Source organism: Pagrus pagrus, assembly GCF_965226575.1.
Source record: "Pagrus pagrus genome assembly, chromosome: 5".
Taxonomy (NCBI): Eukaryota; Metazoa; Chordata; class Actinopteri; order Spariformes; family Sparidae; genus Pagrus; species Pagrus pagrus.
Window position 1 is genome coordinate 22,260,737 of NC_140189.1, and position 27,029 is coordinate 22,287,765.

Consider the following 27,029-nt stretch of genomic DNA (forward strand, 5'->3'; position numbering starts at 1 on the left):
GTATCTGATACTTGTGAGTACTGGTAGGACCTTAATGGAGCCTCTGAGACTGCCTAGAGTGTAACTCCCTCTGATATTTAACACTTGGCAACAGTGGCAGGCTGTCTGAGGGCCGTGGGCGAGCAATATAAAAAGTGCACCAGCTCATAGAAAGTTGTGATGCAATTATAGTGAAACCATTCAAAAACCTGGTAAAGATGATACTTGTTTTGTTACGTGGCACAACGCTGTACTAAAAAGTCACATTTAACTACTATTTACTATTTAGAATGGGATGTAGAGGGTGCTTTGTCAAAATTTCTTGCACTCTTAGTCACCGTAGGCATTTTTTTCCTGGCTGACGATCAGATCTGATATTCAGCATTTTTCTGATGAATCATTGTATTTTTATCTGATTGCTGATAAAATAAATTAATTTAAAAAAGCACCACTATGGCTTCTAATGCAACATGTGATCCGTAAAGTAACTAGTAACTAAAGTTATCAAGTAAAGTACAAGTACTTCACTTAAGTATGATACTTGGTAGTTACATTCCAATGTGAATATACTGTAGGCCTTTGCTTTGTGAAAAAAAGCTAAAAGTATGTTTGTATAGTTTAAGTGTGATTTCTAAGTGCTGACTGTAGTGGCACCTCTGTGAGGAATAAGGATAACAATCATGTCTACCTGTCTCATCAAATCTGTGTGTACTCAACATGACTAGGTATGAGCTATCTACCTTGAAATTCAAAAAGTGACTTTGATTTCTGTACGTAACGTTCCTTACCTACATACGTATGACCACATTGAGCCAAGAACTGCCCCTTACTCAGTGTTTTCTTGATTATGTTTTTTTATTAGTCAAAGTTGTATTAGTTTTATTGGTTAAAAGTCAAAGGAAATACAAAGGAGATATACTGTAAGTGCACAAAAGTGTAAGTAGAAGACAAATAATCAAAAAACTTCATTAATTTCACATCTGTGCTTTTTTTTTTTACGGTGCCTTTTTTTGCAGTAAGAACTCATCTGAGCTTCTCACTGATTGAAGGAGTTACAGAGAGAGTCAGACAGCAGCTACGTTGCCGAACGTAGTTGGTGTGGCTGTAGTGGCTTTCTGTCTGTTCCTAGAAGTGACAATAAAACAAGAAGGACACACATTAGACACATTACAACAGTGTGGAGAGGGCATCATGTCACTCAATACTGTTAACTCTAATCAATATTTACTGAAAGATTAACATCAGGAGTGTTTTTTTGAAGATGGGTTTTGTAAATATACTCACATGATGCTAGCCACGAGCTGCTGCACTACTTTCCTCTTGGGGTCCAGGCAATAGCGATAGCCACTGTTTGTGGTGACACTGTTGAAATAGAAAGTAGAGGTGAGATGAGGAGAAAAAAACACCAACATAATCATCTCTTCACCAAATGGAGGAGATACACAGATACATCACTGATTAAAGCAGGCAGACTGATGGTTAGGGGTGATTTCAGAGATTTCTGATATGAATTAAATGTGCAGGTCATCGTAGCTTCATCATTTTTGCATATTCCCACACTATTAAAGATTTCAATGTTTCTTACACAATCTCCACTCTGTTACAGAAGACAGTTTCTGGGTAGATCTGGACGTCCTTTACTTCAGAGGTATTTAACCTACTGACACGTGAGCACAGACACCGCTGTGATTCTTGTGGAGATTCTTGTGTGAGGGAAAGACAAGGGAAAAAAATAATGTGATTAAAATCAGTGCTACCAAAACATATTGAACATATCAAAAATAAATCTTTCTTTCTTTTACTTGTGTTGCCTGTCAACAAAACGAGCCTCACGTTGTAAGTGATGAAAGTATAAAGTAAAGGTATATAAGTATAAAAAGTATAAGAACTTACGTTGGGCTTGAGAGATGCAGACAACGACAGCCAGGAGAAGAAACACTTTCATGATGCTGGTGGACATTGTTGAGTTCCTCCGTAGTCAAAGTGACACTGGTGCTAGAAAAAGAAATCTTGGTACGTGTGGTACAGATGATAGAGGCTGTAATAATTGCAGCTGAGAGATTAGCTACCAAGCAAAATCTGTTGACAGAAGAACTGTGATGGGTAGAGGCCGAGAGTCATCTGTTTTGACACATTAATCATCCTTCCTCTGTTTACAGGAATTTCTGAGATTGGGAAGTGAAACTCAGAAACCACAAGAAAAAACAGGATACAGTCTTTCCACTGTCCCTGGTTTTACTAATAATTTAACCTGATTTTAGATTTAATAAAGTATAACTTGGATATTAGGTATGGAAGTAAGAAAATATCAACAGCAGTGTAACTTGTGCAAACTGTAAACCTCCATGTGTAATTAAACTTTTACATCAAACTTGCACTAACACTGTACATGCCTTGACATTTTGTACACTTTATTTACTTGAGTACATGAAAAACACAGATCCAAAGGCAATTACACACTAATGAAAACATCATTATTAATATTACAGTATATTCAATTTTTGCTTCCATATCCTACTCACTGGAGGCTCCTTCTCAAGAGCAAATGAAACTTCATGATTTAAGGAAATACTGTCTGTTTCAGAGAATTCCCTCTGTTCTGCAGAAAGTTCCTTATTATTGTAAAATGCAGCAACTCTGACTCGTCCTCTTGTCTTCTGGTTAACCTTTCTATTTTTGCATCTTCCTCACTTAAATTAATGATGACTGGACAAAACTGGAATCTAAACTCTGTCAGAATTCGGATTTTGCAGCTTTATGTTGATGGTATTTCATGGTGTCTTTCCGGACAGCTGAATGTTATTGTATCTGCTGTTGCATGTGGGAATATTGTAATCATCTGTAAACTATTACTAAACCAAAGGACAACATCTTATCTAGGGATGGGTTGATACCACTTTTTCGTGTCCGATACCAGTAAGACAACATTGAGTATCTGCCGATACCGATATCAATCCGATACAGCCTTTCCCCCTCTCTTAACGTTAGGACTGACTGATATTTTCAGGAGTTTCTCCAAACTTGGACAGAGAGGAGCGTCTTGACAACTTAATACACAATGAGATGTCATTCTTGCATTGGCAGGCCTGAACCACAAGGTAGCACTGTTGGTATAAGACAGTCTCAGAAAAGGAACAGATAACAATGACTCAATGCTTTCTTGATTATGTCTTTTATTATAAAAAACTGGAATGAACAAAATGTAGGAAAAACTTGACTCACAACACATAAATGTATTTACAAAAGTCAAAGGAAATAAAACAGAGATATACTGTAAGTGCACAAAAGTATAAATAGAAGATAAATACACAAAAAGCTTAATTCATTTCACATCTGCTTTCTTTGAAGGTGTTTTTGTTGCAGTAAGAAGTCATCTGAGCTTCTCACTGATTGAAGGAGTTACAGAGAGAGTCAGAAACGAGCTGTGCTGCTGCTGCCGGAGGTGGAACTGAACGTAGTTGGTGTGGCTGTAGAGGCTTTCTGTCTCTTCCTAAAAGTGACAACAAAACAAGAAGGACACACATTAGACACATTACAACAGTGTAAAGAGGGCATCATGTCACTCATTACTGTTATCTCTGATCAATATTTACTGAAGGATTAACATCAGTAGTGTTTTCTGAAGATGGGTTTGTAAATTTACTCACATGATGTTAGCCACGAGCTGCTGCACTACTTTCCTCTTGGGGTCCAGGCAATAGCGATAGCCACTGTTTGTGGTGACACTGTTGAAATTGAAAGTAGAGGTGAGATGAGGAGAAAAAAACACCAACATAATCATCTCTTTACCAAATGGAGGAGATAAACAGATACATCAGATTTCTGATATGTCTTAAATGTGCAGGTCATTGTTGCTTTCGCATGATTGCATATTCCCACAATATTAAAGATTTTAATGTTTCTTACACAATCTCCACGTTGTTACAGAAGGATGTTGCTGGGTAGATCTGGACGTCCTTTACTTCAGAGGTATTTAACCTACTGACACTTGAGCACAGACACCGCTGTCCTGATCCATGTCCTGGAGAGAAATACAAGGAAAAAAATAATGTGATTAAAATCAGTGCTACCAAAACACATTGAACATATCAAAAATAAATCTTTCTTTCTTTTACTTTTGTTTCATGTCAACAAAACGAGCCTCATGTTGTAAGTGATGAAAGTATAAAGTAAAGGTATATAAGTATAAAAAGTATAAGAACTTACGTTGGGCTTGAGAGATGCAGACAACGACAGCCAGGAGAAGAAACACTTTCATGATGCTGGTGGACATTGTTGAGTTCCTCTGTAGTCAAAGTGACACTGGTGCTAGAAAAAGAAATCTTGGTACGTGTGGTACAGATGATAGAGGCTGTAATAATTGCAGCTGAGAGATTAGCTACCAAGCAAAATCTGTTGACAGAAGAACTGTGATGGGTAGAGGCAGAGGGCCGTCTTAAATAGTCTGTGCCACATACATCATCCTTCCTGTGCTCACGGGAATTTTCTGAGGCTGGGAAGTGAAACTCGGAAACCACAAGAAAAAACAGGATTCAGTCTTTCCACTTTCCCTGGTTTTACTAATAATTTAACCTCATTTTAGATTTAATAAAGATAAAAGTATCACAAATATTATGTATTGAAATAAGAAAATATCAACAGTATTTTGATATTTGTGCAAACTGTAAACCTCCATGCATAATTAAACATTTACATCAAACTTGTACTAACACTGTACATGCCTTGACATTTTGTACACTTTATTTACTTCAGTACATGAAGAACAAAGATCCAAAGGCAATTACACACTAATGAAAACATCATTATTAATATTACAGTATATTCAATTTCTGCCAATACTATATTCAATTTTTGCTTCCATATCCTACTCACTGGAGGCTCCTTCTCACGAGGAAATGAAACTTCATGAATTAAGGAAATACTGTCTGTTTCATAGAATTCACTCTGTTTTGCAGATAGTTCCTTATTATTGTAAAATGCAGCAACTCTGTCTCGTCCTCTTGTCTTCTGGTAAACCTTTCTATTTCTTATTAGTGCCACTTATCAGCCTTGTCTGAGCTCACTGTCTGCAGGAATCCACCTGCATCTTCTAACTTAAATGAATGATGACTGGACAAAACTGGAATCTAAACTCTGTCAGAATTCTGATTTTGCAGCTTTATGTTGATGGTATTTCGTGGTGTCTTTCCAGACAGCTGACTGTTATTGTATCTGCTGTTGCATGTGGGAATATTGTAATCATCTGTAAACTATTACTGTAATGAAGGACAACATCTTGTCTATGGATGGGCCGATACCACTTTTTCATGTCTGATACAGATAAGACAACATTGAGTATCTGCCGATACCGATATCAATCTGATAGAGCCTTTCCCCCTCTTAAACAACAAAGCTACATCTGTATGGAAGCACTTTGCTTAACCCATTAAAACATGCTTAAAGTGATAATCCTGCAGATTTTCATGTGAATAAATATCTGTTAAGTCACTATCTATCTCCGAATGAGGTAGCACTATGATGATTGAGCCCATGGCCCACTGATGAAAGCCCTTGCATTTGCTGTAATACATCGGATGTACAGAGATGTACACTAGGTGTCGGAGGCGACTTTCCGGGAAAATATCACGGTTTGACTCGGCGCAGACAAACGTGCTGGTGGAGAAACGGATGACAGTATCACTCAAGCTGATAGATGTTGCTCTCTTTACAGCATGTTGTGCATAGTTTAAGCATTTATGGGAGAGTTGAGGCTAATAAATCGGACCAGATTATACATTTTCCCCTCTTATATGTGTGATCTAGTGATTTTGGCCAATATCGGACCAATACTGATACTGTCATATTGGTGCATCCCTAATGTTGTCATCTTGTAATCTTTTCTTGTAATATTTTACAGGTTTGCTGTGAAGTTTTGTTAAGGTTTTGATCTTCATTAAATAGCCCATCATCCTTTACTGTATGTTTGAGGCATACTTAAACTTTCAAAGTGTGTTTGTGTGTCCTTGTATTGCTTCAGTTACTTTGTAGGCACCAAAATCTGTTCATACGGTCACATGGTTACATTAAACAGATGCTCAATTCCCATTTGGGATCAAAAAGCTCTGGTTCCTATAAGGATCACTGAAAGACTGCAGGTTTACACTTAATTTAGGTTAAAATTAGGGTTAGGGTCAAGGTTAGGGGAGCTAAATCTCCAAGGAATGGAGGGGAATAAATACTACTGTGTGTGTGTGTGTGTGTGTGTGTGTGTGTGATATGGGTGTAGAGGATGACAGCCTATAAGACTCAACCGATCTGACCCGCCCCTGTCAGAGTTGAGCGGGAACACATGGTCATGGTGTTGGCGTGCTGCTACAGACCTGTAGTCTCAGAGTGTGCCTGCAGCTTCAGTGTCCTCTGGTATCTGATACTTGTGAGTACTGGTAGGACCTTAATGGAGTCTCTGAGACTCCTTAGAGTGTAACTCCCTCTGATATTTAACACTTGACAACAGTGGCAGCTAATAGAAAGTTGTTATGCATTTATAGAGAAACCATTCAAAAACCCGGTAAAGATGATAATTGTGTTATTATGTGGCAGAGCTCTGTACTAAAAACTCACATCAAACTGTTAACTAGTTACTATTAAGACAGGATGTAGAGGGCACATTTTCATGTGTTCTTGCACACTTGGCCACTGTAGGGGGCATTTTTGCAGGCTTTTTTTCATGGGGACTCAATGGTCCACCAGTGGCCAGTGTACCCAAAAGTCATTCTTGAGCAAAAGTAAAGATGTCTTAAAATATTACTTTGGTAAAAGTGAAAGTCACCCATACAAATAGTACTGGAGAAAATCTTAAATGTCCTGAAGTATGTCTAAGTGCTGCACCGTAGGCAACTGGACTTTTCTGGAAGTTTCCTGAAGACGTTTCACCTCTCATCCTCGAACTACCCCGAACAACCCGGTAAGTCAGGAACTGACACAGACCTACTAACAAAGTAGATTCTGTCTGAGTGCGTAACCTGCAGATGCTGACTGTTTGTGAGTTGGCCACTGACCTATATCTTTGTGAAATCCTCTTACATCAAAAACTTTGGGATCTTAACATTAGGACTGACTGATATTTTCAGGAGTTTCTCCAAACGTGGACAGAGAGGAGCGTCTTGACAACTTAATACACAATGAGATGTCATTCTTGCATTGGCAGGCCTGAACCACAAGGTAGCACTGTTGGTATAAGACAGTCTCAGAAAAGGAACAGCTAACAATGACTCAATGCTTTCTTGATTATGTCTTTTATTATAAAAAACTGGAATGAACAAAATGCAGGAAAAACTTGGTTCACAACACATAAATGTATTTACAAAAGTCAAAGGAAGTAAAACGGAGATAAACTGTAAGTGCACAAAAGTATAAATAGAAGATAAATACACAAAAAGCTTAATTCATTTCACATCTGCTTTCTTTGAAGGTGCTTTTGTTGCAGTAAGAAGTCATCTGAGCTTCTCACTGATTGAAGGAGTTACAGAGAGAGTCAGAAACGAGCTGTGCTGCTGCTGCCGGAGGTGGAACTGAACGTAGTTGGTGTGGCTGTAGAGGCTTTCTGTCTGTTCCTAGAAGGGACAATAAAACAGGAAGGACACACATTAGACACATTACAACAGTGTGGAGAGGGCATCATGTCACTCATTACTGTTATCTCTGATCAATATTTACTGAAGGATTAACATCAGTAGTGTTTTCTGAAGATGGGTTTTGTAAATATACTCACATGATGTTAGCCACGAGCTGCTGCACTACTTTCCTCTTGGGGTCCAGGCAATAGCGATAGCCACTGTTTGTGGTGACACTGTTGAAATAGAAAGTAGAGGTGAGATGAGGGGGAAAAAACACCAACATAATCATCTCTTTACCAAATGGAGGAGATAAACAGATACATCAGATTTCTGATATGTCTTAAATGTGCAGGTCATTGTTGCGTTCGCATTATTGCATATTCCCACAATATTAAAGATTTGAATGCATCTTACACAATCTCCACGTTGTTACAGAAGGATGTTGCTGGGTAGATCTGGACGTCCTTTACTTCAGAGGTATTTAACCTACTGACACGTGAGCACAGACACCGCTGTCCTGATCCATGTCCTGGAGAGAAATACAAGGAAAAAATAATGTGATTAAAATCAGTGCTACCAAAACACATTGAACATATCAAAAATAAATCTTTCTTTCTTTTACTTTTGTCTCCTGTCAACAAAACGAGCCTCATGTTGTAAGTGATGAAAGTATAAAGTAAAGGTATATAAGTGTAAAAATAACTTACGTTGGGCTTGAGAGATGCAGACAACGACAGCCAGGAGAAGAAACACTTTCATGATGCTGGTGGACATTGTTGAGTTCCTCTGTAGTCAAAGTGACACTGGTGCTAGAAAAAGAAATCTTGGTACGTGTGGTACAGATGATAGAGGCTGTAATAATTGCAGCTGAGAGATTAGCTACCAAGCAAAATCTGTTGACAGAAGAACTGTGATGGGTAGAGGCAGAGGGCCGTCTTAAATAGTTTGTGCCACATACATCATCCTTCCTGTGCTCACGGGAATTTTCTGAGACTGGGAAGTGAAACTCAGAAACCACAAGAAAAAACAGGATTCAGTCTTTCCACTTTCCCTGGTTTTACTAATAATTTAACCTGATTTTAGATTTAATAAAGATAAAAGTATACATGAATATTATGTATTGAAATAAGAAAATATCAACAGTATATTGATATTTGTGCAAACTGTAAACCTCCATGCATAATTAAACATTTACATCAAACTTGTACTAACACTGTACATGCCTTGACATTTTGTACACTTCATTTACTTCAGTACATGAAGAACAAAGATCCAAAGGCAATTACACACTAATGAAAACATCATTATTAATATTACAGTATATTCAATTTCTGCCATACTATATTCAATTTTTGCTTCCATATCCTACTCACTGGAGGCTCCTTCTCACGAGGAAATGAAACTTCATGATTTAAGGAAATACTGTCTGTTTCATAGAATTCACTCTGTTTTGCAGATAGTTCCTTATTATTGTAAAATGCAGCAACTCTGTCTCGTCCTCTTGTCTTCTGGTTAACCTTTCTATTTCTTATTAGTGCCCCTTATCAGCCTTGTCTGAGCTCACTGTCTGCAGGAATCCACCTGCATCTTCTAACTTAAATGAATGATGACTGGACAAAACTGGAATCCAAACTCTGTCAGAATTCTGATTTTGCAGCTTTATGTTGATGGTATTTCGTGGTGTCTTTCCAGACAGCTGACTGTTATTGTATCTGCTGTTGCATGTGGGAATATTGTAATCATCTGTAAACTATTACTGTAATGAAGGACAACATCTTGTCTATGGATGGGTCGATACCCCCTTTTCATGTCTGATACAGATAAGACAACATTGAGTATCTGCCGATACTGATATCAATCCGATACAGCCTTTCCCCCTCTTAAACAACAAAGCTACATCTGTATGGAAGCACTTTGCTTAACCCATTAAAAACATGCTTAAAGTGATAATCCTGCAGATTTTCATGTTACATGGTTACATTTAACAGATGCTCAATTCCAATTTGGGATCAAAAAGCTCTGGTCCCTATAAGGAGCACTGAAAGACTGCAGGTTTAGGAAATGACACAGACCTACTAACAAAGTAGATTCTGTCTGAGTGCGTAACCTGCAGATGCTGACTGTTTGTGAGTAGGCCTCTGACCTACATCTTTGTGAAATCCTCTTACATCAAAAACTTTGGGATCTTAACGTTAGGACTGACTGATATTTTCAGGAGTTTCTCCAAACTTGGACAGAGAGGAGCGTCTTGACAACTTAATACACAATGAGATGTCATTCTTGCATTGGCAGGCCTGAACCACAAGGTAGCACTGTTGGTATAGGACAGTCTCAGAAAAGGAACAGATAACAATGACTCAATGCTTTCTTGATTATGTCTTTTATTATAAAAAACTGGAATGAACAAAATGCAGGAAAAACTTGGTTCACAACACATAAATGTATTTACAAAAGTCAAAGGAAGTAAAACGGAGATAAACTGTAAGTGCACAAAAGTATAAATAGAAGATAAATACACAAAAAGCTTAATTCATTTCACATCTGCTTTCTTTGGAGGTGCTTTTGTTGCAGTAAGAAGTCATCTGAGCTTCTCACTGATTGAAGGAGTTACAGAGAGAGTCAGAAACGAGCTGTGCTGCTGCTGCCGGAGGTGGAACTGAACGTAGTTGGTGTGGCTGTAGAGGCTTTCTGTCTCTTCCTAGAAGGGACAATAAAACAAGAAGGACACACATTAGACACATTACAACAGTGTTGAGAGGGCATCATGTCACTCATTACTTTTACTGTTCTAATCAATATTTACTGAAGGATTAACATCAGTAGTGTTTTCTGAAGATGGGTTTTGTAAATATACTCACATGATGTTAGCCACGAGCTTCTGCACTATTTTCCTCTTGGGGTCCAGGCAATAGCGATAGCCACTGTTTGTGGTGACACTGTTGAAATAGAAAGTAGAGGTGAGATGAGGAGGAAAAAACACCAACATAATCATCTCTTTACCAAATGGAGGAGATAAACAGATACATCACTGATTAAGGCAGGCAGACTGATGGTTAGGGGTGATTTTAGAGGTTTCTGATATGAATTAAATGTGCAGGTCATCGTAGCTTTATAATTTTTGCATATTCCCACAATATTAAAGATTTGATTGCATCTTACACAATCTCCACTCTGTTACAGAAGACGGTTGCTGGGTAGATCTGGACGTCCTTTACTTGAGAGACAACTAACCTACTGACACGTGAGCACAGACACCGCTGTCCCAAACCAGGTACTGTAGAGAAATACAAGAAAAAAAAAATAATGTGATTAAAATCAGTGCTACCAAAACACATTGAACATATCAAAAATAAATCTTTCTTTCTTTTACTTTTGTTGCCCGCAACAAAACGAGCCTCACGTTGTAAGTGATGAAAGTATAAAGTAAAGGTATATAAGTATAAAAAGTATAAGAACTTACGTTGGGCTTGAGAGATGTAGACAACGACAGCCAGGAGAAGAAACACTTTCATGATGCTGGTGGACATTGTTGAGTTCCTCTGTAGTCAAGATGACACTGGTGCCAGAAAAATAAATCTTGGTACGTGTGGTGAAGATGATGGAGGCTGTAATAATTGCAGCTGAGAGATTAGCTACCAAGCAAAATCTGTTGACAGAAGAACTGTGATGGGTAGAGGCAGAGGGTCATCTTAAATAGTCTCTTTTGACACATACATCATCCTTCCTGTGCTCACGGGAATTTTTCTGAGGCTGGAAAGTGAAACTCAGAAACCACAACACAAAAACCACCCAGTCCTTCCACTGTCCCTCTCCCACTCACCCTGGTTTTACTAATAATTTAACTTGATTTTAGATTTAATAAAGATAACAGTATACATGAATATTATGTATTGAATTAAGAAAATATCAACAGTAGTGTAACTTGTGCGACCTGTAAACCTCCATGTATAATTAAACTTTTACATCAAACTTGTACTAACACTGTACATGTCTGGACATTTTGTACACTGTATGTATTTCAATACAATGAAGAACACAGACCCAAAGGCAATTACACACCAATGAAAACATCATTAGTTAATAATACATTCAATTTTGCCTAGGACCGACAAAATATAGCTCAACAAGAGTGTTTTATTTTCATATACGACATGTCCCATGATCCTTTGTTTTGTTGTTGTGACTTGCACTATCCAATACTTGAACTAACCTGCTAGAAGTTCGTTTGAATGATCTAATCTAAGCCAATCAGATTTCTGGAACAAGTGCACTATTAGCCAATGAGAGGAGAGGTCAAAAAAAGGAGGGGAGGGAAAAAAACATCGTTGCGTGTACGTGAGAGAAGAGCAGTGTGAGCAGAGAGCTAAAAGCTAAGATTGTTGGTGAAGTAATTGATATTTGTAGACTAAATACTTTTTACGTATTGACACAAGTATTATCTTACAGTTAAACGCCGTGTGTATTTCACGGTTCAGTAACTCGTTTTCGGGAAGTTTAAGGTGAAAGTGAAGCCAGGTTAACTGCGTTTATTGTTTTATTAACTTTGTAAAAAGTGTATATTGGACTCTAAAACGTGGACGTTTAAGCTCGCATCGTCGTAGACAGTCAGCTATGAACGCCCGTTGCATTTTCCCCGAGGACTGGAGGAAACGAGGACTTCGCTGGATTGCCGTGCTAACTAGCATTTGTTGCTACTGCGCGTGAGGACTCGCTGAGCCGCGGGACCTGAGTTGAGACGACACCTGTTCACCTTGCCTGCTACTGCATCAGCTACCAGCTCGTGGACTCTTCTGGATTATATTTCGGTCGCGTGAGTAACTGACTGTGTCAGGTACGTGATAAGGATTTATGGATTTGTTCATTCACATGTGCACCAATTTATGGGCCCCAACGGTTAGAAACCCGAGCGCTTGGTAGTAACTGAACTGTTCTAAAGGTTGAACTGATTAACTACAAGTTATTGGACTGAAACTGTGTTTATATCATTGGAGTTCTTCACTCTAACCCACTCAAACACACACAGACACTAATACACATTCACATAGGATGTTTTGGTTTATTGCATATTTTCCTGAGGGGAAAACAAAGAAAGTGTTAAGTTTGAAGTGTTTGACTTAAATGCTTTTGGTTTATTGATTATATTTGCCGTAAGGTCAATTTAAGTCTAAAGGGCACCTACCTGAGATTTCATTTATATTGTTATCACGGATGGCAGGCATGACCCAAGTGGGCCTGCTGCCAGTGTTCACGCTTTAGACACTCACATAAACTTAATGAAACTAAACTATCATTTGAAATGTTTTAAAATCGTGTTTCACCTTTCCCAGAATTTCACCATGGCTTAATATGTGGACTTTGTCTAACACGAAATCATATGGCATTATTAAAATAATTTAGCATTCAAAAAGAAACTAAAACTTGATCGAAACATCTAAACACACTTGATTATACAGTAGAACTAATCACTTACACACATTTCTTTTAGTTTTAATCTAATACTTATTAAACAGGGCATATCAGAGACATTTACTGGTAAGAATCAAAAACATATTAAAGGAAAGATCCCCTGAGAGTCTGTCCCAATCATACCAGGACTCACCATCAGGAGGTGCTGTGTTTCCACTGAACACAGGACATTTACACACAGAAAACTTGATCTCAGCCAAATTTCATTGCAGAGAAACACAGGAAAAATCTGTTTTATGAACTTCTTTTCCTGTTTCATAATTTGTTAAAATTAACTGCAAGGCGCCTCTTCCTGAGAACACATTCAACTTGCAGATCAAAGGAGAAATTAAGGAACACAAGGCCTCAATAAAACGCAGAGGCGATGGACATGTGTTCCTACAGTACAATACTTTGGGAGAATACCAGTGAAAGTGAATGTTTTGAATACAGAAGATACAAAAGATGAACTAAACTGAGATAATAAATCTATTGTTTGTTATACATTTTTACATGGTTGTCTTGAACATTTAAGTTGCCTAAGGTTTACTTACGATAATACTTGCCTTTGTTTCTGGGGGATACAGATATTACTCACATTGTAGGAGTGATGTAATCTCACAGTGGAGGCACCGCGCTATTAGTTTGATAATTGTTTGTAGACATATTTTTATTTGTGACATCCTGGCCTATAATGGTAACAGCTACTGGTACAGGGAGGGGTATCCAGTTCAACATCAAAAGCTAAGTACTCAGGATCCTGTTCATACAAACATTGAAATTGTAGCCCAATATTTTACTTCCAGTGGCAAGGAGGGGTTACACCTATACTATGGGTTGAACCAATACTGGCCTGGCTGACGATCAGATCTGATATTCAGCATTTTTCTGATGAATCAGTGTATTTTTATCTGATTGCTGATAAAATAAATTAATTAATTTAAAAATGCACCACTATGGCTATGTAAACCATAGTGGAGTAAAAAATGCAATATTTACTTTCAAAATGTAGGGGGTAGCAGAAAAGGAAAATACTCAAGTAAAGTACAAGTACCTCACTTTTGCACCCAAAATCTACATTCAACATGACTCAGTGTGAACTACCTCCCTTTAAATTCAAAAGGTGACACTGATTTCTGTACGTAACATTCCTTATATTTAAACGTTGTCTTACCTGCACAGTTATTGTCAAACTCTTGAACAGGTGTTCATCAATTTGTGGTCTACATGAGGACCATTGTCAAATTCTCCAGTTCCCACAGTAACCCAGTGATCCATTAGCTTTGTTTTTCAACGAGGGCCATTCCCCACTAGATTATTTGCAGCACTTAGATTCTCTAAGACAGTTGTATTTCTACAGTTTCAGTTTGCAACAGGTCAACCAGTCGACTCGTTACCACGTCCGAGTGCAAAGTGAGAAATCAGTGTGTTCTGCCGAGTCATCATTCAATTTTCATGACATCTATTGACACACATGCATGTAAATGAGCAGGGCAGAGAAAGCAAAGAGACATTATATTTCATTTTTTTCCCCTAATATTTGTTAAATATATGTTTGTTTTCTTTATACTTACACTTGATTTTTAGTGTTTGCGACATTTGTTTCTTTTCATTATAGAGCTGCTTTATCTCGTATCATTGAACTCATAAGTTGTGTGTTTTTTCTTACATTTTGAGTTATAATACATTATAAATCTAATGCAGTACAACCATTTGTGAGTGAATACTTAATTGAGAGACAGAGATTTAATAGGCCAACAGGTTATGTCAATCGTCCAACTTTTGTGTTTACATGTTGATGTGAAGCTCTGATTGTTCATCCTGTGACTGTCATGACAAAGTCTCCATCAGCACCTAATGTGTCCATAATGATAAAACACACACCACCTGTATAGTCACATTGAGTCAGGTACTGCCCCGAATCACCCTGTCGGTCAGGAAATGACACAGACCTACTAACAAAGTAGATCGTCTGAACTGGCCTGAGCACATAACCTGCAGATGCTGACTGATTGTGGGTAGGCCTCTGACCTATTTGTGAAATCCTCTTACATCAAAAACTTGGGGTTCTTAGGACTGGCCGATATTTTCAGGAGTTTCTCCAAACGTGGACAGAGAGGAGCGTCTTGACAACTTAATACACAATGAGATGTCATTCTTGCATTGGCAGGCCTGAACCACAAGGTAGCACTGTTGGTATAGGACACAGTCTCAGAAAAGGAACAGATAACAATGACTCAGTGCTTTCTTTATTATGTCTTTTATTATAAAAAACTGGAATGAACAAAATGTAGGAAAAACTTGGTTCACAACACATAAATGTATTTACAAAAGTCAAAGGAAATAAAACGGAGATACACTATAAGTGCACAAAAGTATAAATAGAAGATAAATAAACAAAAAGCTTATTTCGTTTCACATCTGCTTTCTTTGAAGGTGCTTTTGTTGCAGTAAGAAGTCATCTGAGCTTCTCACTGATTGAAGGAGTTACAGAGAGAGTCAGAAACGAGCTGTGCTGCTGCTGCCGGAGGTGGAACTGAACGTAGTTGGTGTGGCTGTAGAGGCTTTCTGTCTGTTCCTAGACGGGACAATAAAACAGGAAGGACACACATTAGACACATTACAACAGTGTGGAGAGGGCATCATGTCACTCATTACTGTTATCTCTGATCAATATTTACTGAAAGATTAACATCAGTAGTGTTTTCTGAAGATGGGTTTTGTAAATATACTCACATGATGTTAGCCACGAGCTGCTGCACTACTTTCCTCTTGGGGTCCAGGCAATAGCGATAGCCACTGTTTGTGGTGACACTGTTGAAATAGAAAGTAGAGGTGAGATGAGGGGAAAAAAACACCAACATAATCATCTCTTTACCAAATGGAGTAGATAAACAGATACATCACTGATTAAGGCAGGCAGATTGATGGTAAGGGGTGATTTTAGAGGTTTCTGATATGTCTTAAATGTACCGGTCATCGTAGCTTTATCAGTGTTGCATATTCCCACAATATTAAAGATTTTAATGTTTCTTACACAATCTCCACTCTGTTACAGAAGACAGTTGCTGGGTAGATCTGGACGTCCTTTACTTCAGAGGTATTTAACCTACTGACACGTGAGCACAGACACTGCTTTCCCGATCCATGTACTGTAGAGAAATACAAGGAAAAAAAAATAATGTGATTAAAATCAGTGCTACCAAAACACATTGAACATATCAAAAATACATTTTCTTTATCTTACTTTTGTTGCCTGTCAACAAAACGAGCCTCACGTTGTAAGTGATGAAAGTATAAAGTAAAGGTATATAAGTATAAAAAGTATAAGAACTTACGTTGGGCTTGAGAGATGCAGACAACGACAGCCAGGAGAAGAAACACTTTCATGATGCTGGTGGACATTGTTGAGTTCCTCTGTAGTCAAAGTGACACTGGTGCTAGAAAAAGAAATCTTGGTACGTGTGGTACAGATGATAGAGGCTGTAATTATTGCAGCTGAGAGATTAGCTACCAAGCAAAATCTGTTGACAGAAGAACTGTGATGGGTAGAGGCCGAGGGCCGTCTTAAATAGTCTCTTTTGACACATTAATCATCCTTCCTGTGCTCACGGGAATTTTCTGAGGCTGGGAAGTGAAACTCAGAAACCACAAGAAAAAACAGGATTCAGTCTTTCCACTGTCCCTGGTTTTACTAATAATTTAACCTGATTTTAGATTTAATAAAGATAAAAGTATCACGAATGTTATGTATTGAAATAAGAAAATATCAACAGTATTTTGATATTTGTGCAAACTGTAAACCTCCATGCATAATTAAACATTTACATCAAACTTGTACTAACACTGTACATGCCTTGACATTTTGCACACTTTATTTACTTGAGTACATGAAAAACAAAGATCCAAAGGCAATTACACACTAATGAAAACATCATTATTGATATTACAGTATATTTATTTTCTGCCAATACTATATTCAATTTTTGCTTCCATATCCTACTCACTGGAGGCTCCTTCTCAAGAGGAAATGAAACTTTATCAATTAAGGAAATACAGTTTCAGAGAATTCCCTCTGTTCTGCAGATAGTTCCTTATTATTGTAAAATGCAGCAACTCTGACTCGTCCTCTTGTCATCCTCAAACTGCTGAGCATGCGGCACTGCTTTTTGCAAATTAAAACTGGAATCTATCCACTGTGCTTTCAGACTTAGTAATGACATTGGACACACGTCTGAGCTCCAGATGTCAGTTGTGAAACTAACATTATCAATGTTTTCCAAGCATTTGGAAATGAACCCGCACACCTTTGTTGTTTTTCCATTATGTCTGCCGGCCTGGCTCTACATGGTTTGACTCGCCACGGCCGGAGGTTTACATTTCCATCACAACTGGACTACCTGCTTGAAGGTGTGTCTGAAGCTAATGATGGTCTTATCCCAATCCCTGTAGTACTATCGAAGAATCACTGCTAACAAAGTGGCTCTGCTAATTCAGTTACAAATATGTTTTATTTCCTATAACTTCTTCACAATAAAAAAAACCCTGTTATTAAGTCAAAAGCTTTTATTATGAAGCAGCATTACAGGAAATGTTGTGTTTTCACCAGCAGTAACTAAACATGACTCCTGAACCAGCTGAGAGCGAACACGATGAAACAGTAAAACACAGCATATGTTTGAAAGTACAAGCAGGATGAGAGAAACTGAAGAGAATCACTTGGCCACTGTAGAGGGCATTTTTGCAGCCTTTTTTTCAAACATGGGGACACAATGGTTCACCAGTGGCCAGTGTACCCAAAAGTCATTCTTGAGCAAAAGTAAAGATGTGTTAAAATATGACTTTGGTGAAAGTGAAAGTCACCCATACAAATAGTCCTGGAGAAAATCTTAAATGTCCTGAACTATCTCAAAGTGCTGTACTGTAGGCACTGGAGTTGTTTCAGTTTCCTGAAGACGTTTCACCTCTCATCCTCGAACTACCCTGAACAACCCCGTAAGTCAGGAAATGACACAGACCTACTAACAAAGTAGATTCTGTCTGAGTCCGTAACCTGCAGATGCTGACTGTTTGTGAGTAGGCCTCTGACCTATATCTTTATGAAATCCTCTTACATCAAAAACTTTGGGATCTTAATGTTAGGACTGACTGATATTTTCAGGAGTTTCTCCAAACTTGGACAGAGGAGCGTCTTGACAACTTAATACACAATGAGATGTCATTCTTGCAGAGTCATAGGGTCATCTTAAAAAGTCTGTGTTGACACTTACATCAGCCTTCCTGTACTAAAGGGAATTTTTCTGAGGCTGGAAAGTGAAATACAAAAACCTCAAGAAAAAAAAGCATCCAGTCTTCCCACTGTCCCGCTCCCACTCACACTGGTTTTACTAATAATTTAACCTGATTTTAGATTTAATAAAGATAAAAGTATACATGAATATTATGCATTGAAATAAGAAGATAAAAACAGTAGTGTAATCTGTGCGAACTGTAAACCTCCATGTATAATTAAACTTTTACATCAAAGTTGTGCTAACACTGTACAGGCCTTGACATTGTATACACTGTATGTATTTCAATACAGTGAACAAAGATCCAAAGGCAATTACACACTAATGAAAACATCATTATTAATATCACAGTATATTAAATTTTGTCTCAATGTATCTGATCTTAAATGTACTTAAGTATCAAAACATTTTTTTTTTTTAGCAATAAATGGATTAAGTATCAAAAGTACAAGTACAAGTTAAGTAAACTTTATGTATACATATATTTACATACAGTGTAGCATATACTATGGGTTGAAACAATTCTGGTCTCTAATAGTAAAAACTACTAACTAAAATTTTCAAGTAATTGTAGTGGAGTAAAAAGTGCAATATTTGCCTTCAAAATGTAGGGAGTAGAAGCATAAAGTAGCAGAACATGGAAATACTCAAGTAAAGTACAAGTACCTCACTTAAGTATGATACTTCTTAGAACTGGTTGTAAGAATGGGGCCAAACTTAAACTTCATAGGACTTAATGTCTTGTGAAAAGAAGCTAAAAGTAACTTTCCGTATAATTTAAGTGTCATTTCTAAGTGCTGACTGTAGTTACACCCAAAATCTGTGTATTCAACATGACTCGGTGTGAACTATCTCCCTTTAAATTCAAAAGGTGACACTGATTTCTGTATGTAACATTCCTTATATTTAAACATTGTCTTACCTGAACAGTTACGCCAGGTTCAGACAGGACGTCGAAGTGCCGTGAAGCGCAGCGCTCGGAAATTATCGTGCGAACCACGGCCCTTCTGTTGACACCAGACACGAATATCTCCGCGGCGGTCGGCAAACGGCTCTGCTCCTCAGCTGTTCTGTAGTCACACACAAGTAAATAAACGCGTAAAATTACAATGCCATATTTTACTGACAACTGTAAATGTATGTCCACTTGATAGTAATGAGTAGTTTTCTGTCAATCGGTGTGTTTAATTATCGAAAATAGTTTTGTTTTGGAATTTGTTTTATTTTGAAAATCGACCAGATTCTCTCGTTGTCGCTTTGTTTGACTTCCTGCCTGGCTTGACACATTTGGCCGCGGCACGCGGACAAAATAGACGGTGCGCGCCGGCAGCAGAGCAGAGCGCTGCAGCGCTACCTATGTGAATGACACCATTGGTTAACATGGGCGCCGAATCGCGGCGCTTCGGCGTCCTGTCTGAACCTGCCGTTATTGTCAAACTCTTGAACAGGTGTTCATTCATTTGTGGTGTACATGAGGACCATTTTCAAATTCTCCAGTTCCCACAGTAACCCAGTGATCCATTAGTTTTTTTTTAATGAGAGCCATTCCCCACTAGATTATTTGCAGCACTTAGATTCACTAAGACAGTTGTATTTCTACAGTTTCAGTTTGTTACAGGTTGACCAGTAAACTCGTCACCACGTCCGAGTGTGAAGTGAGAAATCAGTGTGTTCTGCTGAGCCATCATTCAATTTTCATGACATCTACTGACACACATGCATGTACGTGACCAAGACAGAGAAAGCAAAGAGACATTATATTAAATTTTTTTCTAATATTTGTTAAATATATGTTTGTTTTCTTTATACTTTTTTTATAAAATTTTTATAAATATTTTCTTTTCATTATAGAGCTGCTTTTATCTCGTATCATGAAACTCATAAGTTGTTTCCTTTTTTCTTACATTCTCAGTTATAATACATTATAAACCTAATGCAGTACAACCATTTGAGTAAATACACAATCGAGACACAGAGATTTAATAGGCCAACAGGTTATGTCAATCGTCCAACTTTTGTGTTTACATGTTGATGTGAAGCTCTGATTGTTCATCCTGTGACTTTGATGACAAAGCCTCCTTCAGCACCTGATGTGTCCATAATGATAAAACACACAGCACCTGTATAGTCACATTGAGTCAGGTACTGCCCCGAATCACCCTGTCGGTCAGGAAATGACACAGACCTACTAACAAAGTAGATCGTCTGAATGGGCCTGAGCACATAACCTGCAGATGCTGACTGATTGTGAGTAGGCCTCTGACCTATTTGTGAAATCCTCTTACATCAAAAACTTGGGGTTCTTTGGACTTAACGATACTTTCAGAAGTTTCTCCTGAGTCGAGTTTCTTGACAATTCAATATTGCATGAGATGTATTTCTTGCATTGGCAGGCATGAACCACAAGGTAGCACTGTTGGTATAGGACACAGTCTACGAAAAGGAACAGATAACAATGACTCAATGCTTTCTTGATTATGTCTTTTATTATAAAAAAACTGGAATGAACAAAATGCAGGAAAAACTTGGTTAACAACACATGAATGTATTTACAGAAGTCAAAGGAAGTAAAACGGAGATACACTGTAAGTGCACAAAAGTATAAATAGAAGATATATACACAAAAAGCTTATTCATTTCACATCTGCTTTCTTTGAAGGTGCTTTTGTTGCAGTAAGAGGTCATCTGAGCTTCTCACTGATTGAAGGAGTTACAGAGAGAGTCAGAAACGAGCTGTGCTGCTGCTGCTGCCGGAGGTGGAACTGAACGTAGCTGGTGTGGCTGTAGTGGCTTTCTGTCTGTTCCTAGAAGGGACAATAAAACAAGAAGGACACACATTAGACACATTACAACAGTGTGGAGAGGGCATTGTGTCACTCATTACTGTTATCTCTGATCAATATTTACTGAAGGATTAACATCAGTAGTGTTTTCTGAAGATGGGTTTTGTAAATATACTCACATGATGTTAGCCACGAGCTGCTGCACTACTTTCCTCTTGGGGTCCAGGCAATAGCGATAGCCACTGTTTGTGGTGACACTGTTGAAATAAAAAGTAGATGTGAGATGAGGAGAAAAAAACACCAACATAATCATCTCTTTACCAAATGGAGGAGATACACAGATACATCACTGATTAAGGCAGGCAGACTGATGGTTAGGGGTGATTTTAGAGATTTCTGATATGTCTTAAATGTGCAGGTCATCGTAGCTTTATCCGTTTTGCATATTCCCACAATATTAAAGATTTGAATGCATCTTACACAATCTCCACTCTGTTACAGAAGGATGTTGCTGGGTAGATCTGGACGTCCTTTACTTCAGAGGTATTTAACCTACTGACACGTGAGCACAGACACCGCTGTCCCGATCCATGTCCTGGAGAGAAATACAAGGAAAAAAATAATGTGATTAAAATCAGTGCTACCAAAACATATTGAACATATCAAAAATAAATCTTTCTTTCTTTTACTTTTGTTTCCTGTCAACAAAACGAGCCTCATGTTGTAAGTGATGAAAGTATAAAGTAAAGGTATATAAGTATAAAAAGAACTTACGTTGGGCTTGAGAGATGCAGACAACGACAGCCAGGAGAAGAAACACTTTCATGATGCTGGTGGACATTGTTGAGTTCCTCTGTAGTCAAAGTGACACTGGTGCCAGAAAAAGAAATCTTGGTACGTGTGGTACAGATGATAGATAGAGGCTGTAATAATTGCAGCTGAGAGATTAGCTACCAAGCAAAATCTGTTGACAGAAGAACTGTGATGGGTAGAGGCAGAGGGCCGTCTTAAATAGTCTGTGTTACATCCATCATCCTTCCTGTGCTTACGGGAATTTTTCTGAGACTGGGAAGTGAAACTCAAACCACAAAAAAAAGAACCACTCAGTCTTTCCACCCTCCCTGGTTATACTAATAATTTAAACTGATTTTAGATTTAATAAAGATAAAAGTCTCATAAATATTATGTAGTGAAATAAGAAAATATCAACAGTATATTGATATTTGTGCAAACTGTAAACCTCCATGTATGATTAATCTTTTACATCAAACTTGCACTAACACTGTACATGCCTGGACATTTTGCACACTTTATTTACTTGAGTACATGAAGAACACAGATCCAAAGGCAATTACACACTAATGAAAACATTATTATTAATATTACAGTATATTCAATTTATTGCCAATACTATATTAAATTTAGGCTTCCATATCCTACTCACTGGAGGCTCCTTCTCACGAGGAAATGAAACTTTATGAATTAAGGAAATACTGTCTGTTTCAGAGAATTCCCTCTGTTCTGCAGATAGTTCCTTATTATTGTAAAATGCAGCAACTCTGTCTCGTCCTCTTGTCTTCTGGTTAACCTTTCTATCTCTTATCAGTGCCACTTATCAGCCTTGTCTGAGCTCACTGTCCACAGGAATCCACCTGCATCTTCTAACTTAAATGAATGATGACTGGACAAAACTGAAAATGCAGCTTTTTGTTGATGGTATTTCGTGGTGTCTTTCCAAACAGCTGAATGTTGTCATATCTGCTGTTGCGTGGTGTAATACCGTAATCATCTGTAAACTATTACTAAACCGAATGACAACATCTTTTCTAGGGATGGGTAGATATCACTCTTTCATGTCCGATACCGATAAGACAACATTGAGTATCTGCCGATACCGATATCAGTCCGATACAGCCTTTCCCCCTCTCTTAAACAACAAAGCTACATCTGTATGGAAGTACTTTGCGTAACCTATTAAAAGCATGCTTAAACATGCCCACCCTGTCAGAGGCCTCGATTTCTCTTCTGCTAAAGAGTGATAAAGACCCTCTTCTTTGTGGAAGCTATAGGCCCATTTCCCTGTTAAATGTTGACCTAAAGATCCTGTCAAAAATCCTAGCCCAGCGTCTACAACGGGTCCTATCAAGTATAATGTCAACTGATCAAACGGGATTCATGCTTGGAAGGCACTAATTTCATAACACGAGGAGGCTCTTAAATATCATTAACTCTCCTAGTTCGAGCTCTCCTGAGGTGATAATCTCACTAGATGCGGAGAAGGCCTTCGACATTGTGGAGTGGAGCTATCTTTTTTTGTTTGTGCAGAAATTTGGTTTTCTACTCAGAATTTATATCTTGGATTAAGTTGCTTTATGTTAGCCCAGTCTCCTCAGTCCACACAAATGGACTCCAGTCTGCCCCATTTCCCCTTTATCGAGGAACTAGACACGGCTGCTCTCTTTCCGCCCTCCTATTTGCCTTAGCTGTTGAACCTCTAGCTATCTGGCTAATAAATTATCATCGTATGCTGACAACCTCCTTTCATACATGTCCAACCCGGCTGCCCCTCTCCCTGTGGTTCTCAGCATTTTCGACAAATGTGGATTCTATTCAGGCTATAAACTGAACCTCCAGAAGAGCGAACTTCTTCCCATCAACTCTTCGGCCAAAAATATACCCCAGACCTTTTTCCCTTTCAGATATGCTACAGACGGTTTTAAATATTTGGGGGTGTTTATTACTAATTCAGTTAATCGACTTTTCTCCAAAAATTTCTCTCTTCTTTTTGAGAGGTGTAAACTAGACTTTGTTAGGTGTGGTAGTCTCCTATTATCTCTAGTTGGTCGAGTTAATTTGGTTAAAATGGTCGTTTTACCCAAGTTTTTATATCTCTTTTCGCATATCCCCATCCTTATTAATAAGTCATTTTTTAGATCACTTGATCAATTAATAAGTGCACACACCAGGGAATCAGTGCTACAGCTCCCCAAAGCTCTTGGTGGCTTAGCATTGCCCAAATTATTACACTATTACTGGTAATTATATTGTGTATGTGTGACTGTGTGAGAGAGATATGGGTGTAGAGGACCTGTACAGACCTGTAGTTTCAAAGTGTGCCTGCAGCTTCAGTGTCCTCTGGTATCTGATACTTGTGAGTTCTGGTAGGAGCTTAATGGAGTCTCTGAGACTCCTTAGAGTGTAACTCCCTCTGATATTTAACACTTGGCAACAGTGGCAGCTCATAGAAAGTTGTGATGCATTTAGAGAGAAACCATTCAAAAACCTGGTAAAGATGATAATTGTTTTATTACGTTTCAGAGCTCTGTACTAAAAACTCACATCAAACTGTTCACTAGTTACTATTTAGAACGGGATGTAGAGGGCACATTTTCATGTGTTCTTGCACACTTGGCCACTGTAGAGGGCATTTTTGCAGGCTTTTTTTCATGGGGACTCAATGGTCCACCAGTGGCCAGTGTACCCAAAAGTCATTCTTGAGCAAAAGTAAAAATGTGTTAAAATATGACTTTGGTAAAAGTGAAAGTCACCCATACAAATAGTACTGGAGAAAATCTTAAATATCCTGAAGTATCTCGAATTGCTGTACCGTAGGCAACTGGGGTTGTTTCAGTTTCTTGAAGACGTTTCACCTCTCATCCTCGAACTACCCCGAACAACCCGGTAAGTCAGGAAATGACACAGACCTACTAACAAAGTAGATTCTGTCTGAGTGCGTAACCTGGACAGAGAGGAGCGTCTTGACAACTTAATACACAATGAGATGTCGTTCTTGCATTGGCAGGCCTGAACCACAAGGTAGCACTGTTGGTATAGGACACAGTCTCAGAAAAGGAACAGATAACAATGACTCAATGCTTTCTTGATTATGTCTTTTATTATTAAAAAAACTGGAATGAACAAAATGCAGGAAAAACTTGGTTCACAACACATAAATGTATTTAAAAAAGTCAAAGGAAGTAAAACAGATATACTGTAAGTGCACAAAAGTATAAATAGAAGATAAATAAACAAAAAGCTTAATTCATTTCACATCTGCTTTCTTTGGAGGTGCTTTTGTTGCAGTAAGCAAGCTCAGTCATCTGAGCTTCTCACTGATTGCAGGAGGTACAGAGAGAGTCAGAAATGAGCTGTGCTGCTGCTGCCGGAGGTGGAACTGAACGTAGTTGGTGTGGCTGTAGAGGCTTTCTGTCTGTTCCTAGAAGTGACAATAAAACAAGACGGACACACATTAGACACATTACAACAGTGTAGAGAGGGCATTATGTCACTCATTACTGTTATCTCTGATCAATATTTACTGAAGGATTAACATCAGTAGTGTTTTCTGAAGATGGGTTTTGTAAATATACTCACATGATGTTAGCCAAGAGCTTCTGCACTATTTTCCTCTTGGGGTCCAGGCAATAGCGATAGCCGCTGCTGTTGGTGACACTGTTGAAATAGAAAGTAGAGGTGAGATGAGGAGGAAAAAACACCAACATAATCATCTCTTTACCAAATGGAGTAGATACATGTAAACAGATACATCACTGATTAAGGCAGGCAAACTGATGGTTAGGGGTGATTTCAGAGAATTCTGATATGCCTTAAATGTGCAGGTCATCGTAGCTTCATCATTGTTGCATATTCCCACAATATTAAAGATTTTAATGTTTCTTACACAATCTCCATGTTGTTACAGAAGACGGTTGCTGGGTAGATCTGGACGTCCTTTACTTGAGAGACAACTAACCTACTGACACGTGAGCACAGACACTGCTTTCCTGATCCATGTACTGGAGAGAAATACAAGAAAAAAATAATAATGTGATTAAAATCAGTGCTACCAAAACACATTGAACATATCAAAAAATAAATCTTTCTTTTACTTTTGTTTCCTGTCAACAAAACAAGTCTCACGTTGTAAGTGATGAAAGTATAAAGTAAAGGTATGTAAGTATAAAAAGTATAAGAACTTACGTTGGGCTTGAGAGATGCAGACAACGACAGCCAGGAGAAGAAACACTTTCATGATGCCGGTGGACATTGTTGAGTTCCTCTGTAGTCAAAGTGACACTGGTGCCAGAAAAAGAAATCTTGGTACGTGTGGTACAGATGATAGAGGCTGTAATAACTGCAGCTGAGAGATTAGCTACCAAGCAAAATCTGTTGACAGAAGAACTGTGATGGGTAGAGGCCGAGGGTCGTCTTAAATAGTCTCTTTTGACACTTACATCATTCTTTCTGTGTAACGGGAATTTTTCTGACTGGAAAGTGAAACTCTGAAACCACAAGAAAAAAAGCACTCAGTCTTTCCACTGTCTCCTCTCCCACTCACCCTGGTTTTACTAATAATTTAACCTGATTTTAGATTTAATAAAGATAACAGTATATTGAGATATTTTGTATTGAAATAAGAAGATAAAAACAGCAGTGTAACTTGTGCGAACTGTAAACCCCCCATGCATAATTAAACTTTAACATCAAACTTGTACTAACACTGACCCAAAGGCAATTACACACTAATGAAAACATCATTATTAATATTACAGTATATTCAATTTTATGTTGACGCATCTGACCTTAAATGTACTTAAGTTTCAAAACTTTTTTTTTTTTTAGCAATAAATGGATTAAGTATCAAAAGTACAAGTTGAAGTAAACTTACATATATTATAAACTGTACATATATTTACATGTATGTATACACTGTAGCATATACTATGGGTTGAACCAATTTTGGCCTCTATTCGTAAAAACTAGTAACTTAAGTTTTCAAGTAATTGTAGTGGAGTAAAAAGAATAATATTTGCCTTCAAAATGTAGGGAGTAGAAGCATAAAGTAGCAGAACATGGAAATACTCAAGTAAAGTACAAGTACCTCACTTAAGTATGATACTTGGGTAAATGTACTTAGTTACATTCCATCACTGCTG

General features: G+C 38.1%; 7 protein-coding genes across 7 annotated transcripts; all 7 read right to left on the reverse strand.

Moving 5' to 3' along the window:
• Nucleotides 1-841: 841 nt before the first annotated feature.
• On the reverse strand, nt 842-2,079 carry LOC311257828 (C-X-C motif chemokine 2-like). Its single transcript, XM_084353738.1, has 4 exons — nt 1,873-2,079; nt 1,565-1,682; nt 1,264-1,341; nt 842-1,104 (listed from the first exon to the last, which is right to left on the reverse strand). Exons 1-4 carry the CDS (start codon nt 1,937-1,939, stop codon nt 1,044-1,046), a joined length of 324 nt encoding a protein of 107 aa, XP_084209864.1. The 5' UTR covers nt 1,940-2,079; the 3' UTR covers nt 842-1,043.
• Nucleotides 2,080-2,998: 919 nt separating this feature from the next.
• LOC311257825 (alveolar macrophage chemotactic factor-like) lies at nt 2,999-4,400 on the reverse strand. Its single transcript, XM_084353735.1, has 4 exons — nt 4,186-4,400; nt 3,886-4,000; nt 3,627-3,704; nt 2,999-3,469 (listed from the first exon to the last, which is right to left on the reverse strand). The coding sequence occupies exons 1-4, from the start codon at nt 4,250-4,252 to the stop codon at nt 3,391-3,393; spliced, it is 339 nt and encodes a 112-aa protein (XP_084209861.1). The 5' UTR covers nt 4,253-4,400; the 3' UTR covers nt 2,999-3,390.
• A 2,729-nt stretch (nt 4,401-7,129) lies between these two features.
• LOC311257148 (alveolar macrophage chemotactic factor-like) lies at nt 7,130-8,496 on the reverse strand. Its single transcript, XM_084352622.1, has 4 exons — nt 8,282-8,496; nt 7,989-8,103; nt 7,730-7,807; nt 7,130-7,571 (listed from the first exon to the last, which is right to left on the reverse strand). Exons 1-4 carry the CDS (start codon nt 8,346-8,348, stop codon nt 7,493-7,495), a joined length of 339 nt encoding a protein of 112 aa, XP_084208748.1. The 5' UTR covers nt 8,349-8,496; the 3' UTR covers nt 7,130-7,492.
• A 1,403-nt stretch (nt 8,497-9,899) lies between these two features.
• LOC311257827 (alveolar macrophage chemotactic factor-like) lies at nt 9,900-11,445 on the reverse strand. The gene is made up of 4 exons (XM_084353737.1): nt 11,035-11,445; nt 10,734-10,848; nt 10,433-10,510; nt 9,900-10,272 (listed from the first exon to the last, which is right to left on the reverse strand). The coding sequence occupies exons 1-4, from the start codon at nt 11,099-11,101 to the stop codon at nt 10,194-10,196; spliced, it is 339 nt and encodes a 112-aa protein (XP_084209863.1). The 5' UTR covers nt 11,102-11,445; the 3' UTR covers nt 9,900-10,193.
• Nucleotides 11,446-15,277: 3,832 nt separating this feature from the next.
• On the reverse strand, nt 15,278-16,550 carry LOC311257824 (C-X-C motif chemokine 2-like). Its single transcript, XM_084353734.1, has 4 exons — nt 16,358-16,550; nt 16,057-16,171; nt 15,756-15,833; nt 15,278-15,597 (listed from the first exon to the last, which is right to left on the reverse strand). The coding sequence occupies exons 1-4, from the start codon at nt 16,422-16,424 to the stop codon at nt 15,519-15,521; spliced, it is 339 nt and encodes a 112-aa protein (XP_084209860.1). The 5' UTR covers nt 16,425-16,550; the 3' UTR covers nt 15,278-15,518.
• Nucleotides 16,551-20,626: 4,076 nt separating this feature from the next.
• Nucleotides 20,627-22,099, reverse strand: LOC311257165 (alveolar macrophage chemotactic factor-like). The gene is made up of 4 exons (XM_084352635.1): nt 21,868-22,099; nt 21,574-21,688; nt 21,273-21,350; nt 20,627-21,114 (listed from the first exon to the last, which is right to left on the reverse strand). Exons 1-4 carry the CDS (start codon nt 21,932-21,934, stop codon nt 21,033-21,035), a joined length of 342 nt encoding a protein of 113 aa, XP_084208761.1. The 5' UTR covers nt 21,935-22,099; the 3' UTR covers nt 20,627-21,032.
• A 2,153-nt stretch (nt 22,100-24,252) lies between these two features.
• On the reverse strand, nt 24,253-26,881 carry LOC311257826 (C-X-C motif chemokine 2-like). Its single transcript, XM_084353736.1, has 4 exons — nt 26,074-26,881; nt 25,775-25,889; nt 25,468-25,545; nt 24,253-25,309 (listed from the first exon to the last, which is right to left on the reverse strand). Exons 1-4 carry the CDS (start codon nt 26,138-26,140, stop codon nt 25,231-25,233), a joined length of 339 nt encoding a protein of 112 aa, XP_084209862.1. The 5' UTR covers nt 26,141-26,881; the 3' UTR covers nt 24,253-25,230.
• Nucleotides 26,882-27,029: the final 148 nt, after the last annotated feature.